General features: G+C 40.4%; 1 protein-coding gene across 8 annotated transcripts in view; it reads left to right on the top strand.

Moving 5' to 3' along the window:
* Window positions 1-2,335, top strand: part of atp8a1 (ATPase phospholipid transporting 8A1) — a 104,703-nt gene that overhangs the window by 80,462 nt on the left and 21,906 nt on the right. For all 8 annotated transcript variants that reach the window (XR_004796963.1, XM_035668693.1, XM_035668692.1 and 5 more), the window contains one exon: window positions 1,525-1,599. Coding sequence is in view for 7 of the 8 variants with exons in the window: in XM_035668693.1 (XP_035524586.1) it covers window positions 1,525-1,599 (75 nt within the window). In the remaining variant the exon portion in view is untranslated. The remainder of the gene's footprint in view (window positions 1-1,524; window positions 1,600-2,335) is intronic.

Below are 2,335 nucleotides of genomic sequence, written 5' to 3' on the forward strand. Positions count from 1 at the left end.
CCCCCCCCCCCCCCCCCCCTCATTCCCTTGGTGGGGTGACAGACATTTGTTTTCATGCATACTCTTACACGATTAAATGGGAAGGGCCAGTGGCAGATTGGTATTGGTCGTGTAGAGAGTGGCAGTGGCGGGGGGGGGCNNGGTGGGGCCCTCAAATAGCCTTTGTCCCAATCTGAGAATTTGTAGCAGTTCATGCTTTCATAATGAAGTTAAATGAAGCAAAGAAATGCTTGGTTGGCCGTAGCAAAAACACAACACCCCTGATGTTCCCCTGACAGATTTGGCGTGAGCAAGTGCCGGTTCTGGAGCACAAAGTGTCAATCTGTAATACTGTGAGGAACAATTTCTGATTCTGATCAGTATACAGTTTTTTCCAGGATGTTTCAGACAAATCTGCTAAACAACAATGTAAAAATCCACATGTGCCATTTTTCCTAATAGACATAATTGCTCTACTTGCACGCTAATATAGTTCATTTAGAATACCTGGCTTCTGTCCTGATCGTTGAGGAATTGTGTTTTTCACATAAGTATGACTAATCAAGATATACGGTGATAAGCCTCATCTCCACCCAGCATATGGTTTACATTACCTCTGTCTCTCTTTCCTGACATAATATATCAATGTCTCCATCATCCCCAGTCCCATAGCCCTGTCTCTGCCCCTATAAATAACCCGTCTGTCACCCACTTGTCTTCAGGTAGATCAAGGAGGGAAATAGTGGGCTTCATATATGTTTGTAGTTAATCCAGTGATGAATCCAGTCGACAATTTGCATGGTGGAGGTGGCATCTGGAGGTCTAGGCTTTCCCACTGTCACTCAGTTGTTTCTGATTTGGTCTAATGTGGCCTCTCGCCTTTCCTGAGTTTGAAACCTGGCTAAGTTAGACTAATGACATGTTGATCGTAGGTCGGCACTTCAAACAAACCCACATTAGTTTTAGGATTATTTAGTTGTTGTTTTTCTTAATTGACAGGAAACATTTATTTTTCCTGCTTTACTCCCAAAACAACCATTACTGCAAGATGCATCACCCTTGCAATAATATTAAATATATATTAGCATGGGCTGTTTTATTTTTCACATTATAAGAGACCCTCTGAAGTCACAAGACAGTGAAGAATGTAGTGTGATGGAAAAATGGATTGTTAGTCTGTAGACACAGTGAGCCCTTCTCAAATCTGATAATGGTAACCACTCACCCTCACTATCACTAATGGAAAGCATACACTAAAAGGGTAATTAGAAAGACTACAGAGATTTAGTGTTTTCATGATCTAGTATGAGTGAAACCTATGGTATCAAATTCATGACTAAATATCTTACTGATTGAAATGACAGTAATGTGAAAGGAAGAGTATTGTGGCCATCCTTATCATCTTGGTTTGTCAATAAAATAAAAAAACTCTTAAATATAAACTTTATTATAAATCTGCGATTACATTAAACTGTTGCACCGCCTTTTCTTTCTGTTCCTATTTAGCTTGTTCTTACTTTCTTTCTGTGTTTTTTTCTCCCTTAGATCTGGTTCGCGTTCGTCAATGGCTTCTCAGGCCAGATCCTGTTTGAACGCTGGTGCATTGGCTTGTACAATGTGGTGAGTGTTAATAAAATTAACTCTCTAAAGAGCTAACTTTACTCCCTTTCCTGTGTCGCTCTCTGACACAGAACTGATTTGCAGTGGTGCCCCAAAGCTGATCCCTTTATTGCGTGACTATGTCATCAACATCTTGAAAACTTTCTCCTTTATTTATGACCTGTTGTCAAGTCCATATTCCCTATGTGCCTTAAACTATGTACTGAATACGAAAGAACAACAGCTTTACTTGCCCCAAAGAGTGTAGTTAGCAAGGGCAGCTACGTTTGAATGATAAAAAGAATAGAAAGAATTGAGCAGCAACTGACCTGGCTGCTGATGTAGGGAGTCCCACAGGGCTCTATAATGGGACCACTCCTAATGAACTCATATTTCATATCTGTCATGAATTAAGTAAAAGAAAAAAATGTGCATCTACAAGTCTGATCTTTAATACCATGCCATTAAGCCCACAAGGAGTTGATATGTAACTTTAAACTGTTTATTAAAATCAACTCAATTCAATAAACAAAAATGAATGAGAGAAGCGTGAAGTGAAATCTCCCCCCACCCCCCACCCCCCCTTCCTGATCGGCCTCAAATGGAAGTAATTTATGGGAGGGACAAACTGTCAAGTGAGAAGAATATTTCCACAGCTCTGCATTAATTTCATACTATATCCTACCTTAGAACCAGTACAGTATTGGGTGGGGGGGGGGGTTCAGTCTTTTACTCTATCCAAAAACTGGGGGAATTC

The sequence above is a fragment of the Morone saxatilis genome, unplaced genomic scaffold, assembly GCF_004916995.1.
Source record: "Morone saxatilis isolate NCDOM2014 unplaced genomic scaffold, NCSU_SB_2.0 Contig22, whole genome shotgun sequence".
In the NCBI taxonomy this organism is placed as follows: Eukaryota; Metazoa; Chordata; class Actinopteri; family Moronidae; genus Morone; species Morone saxatilis.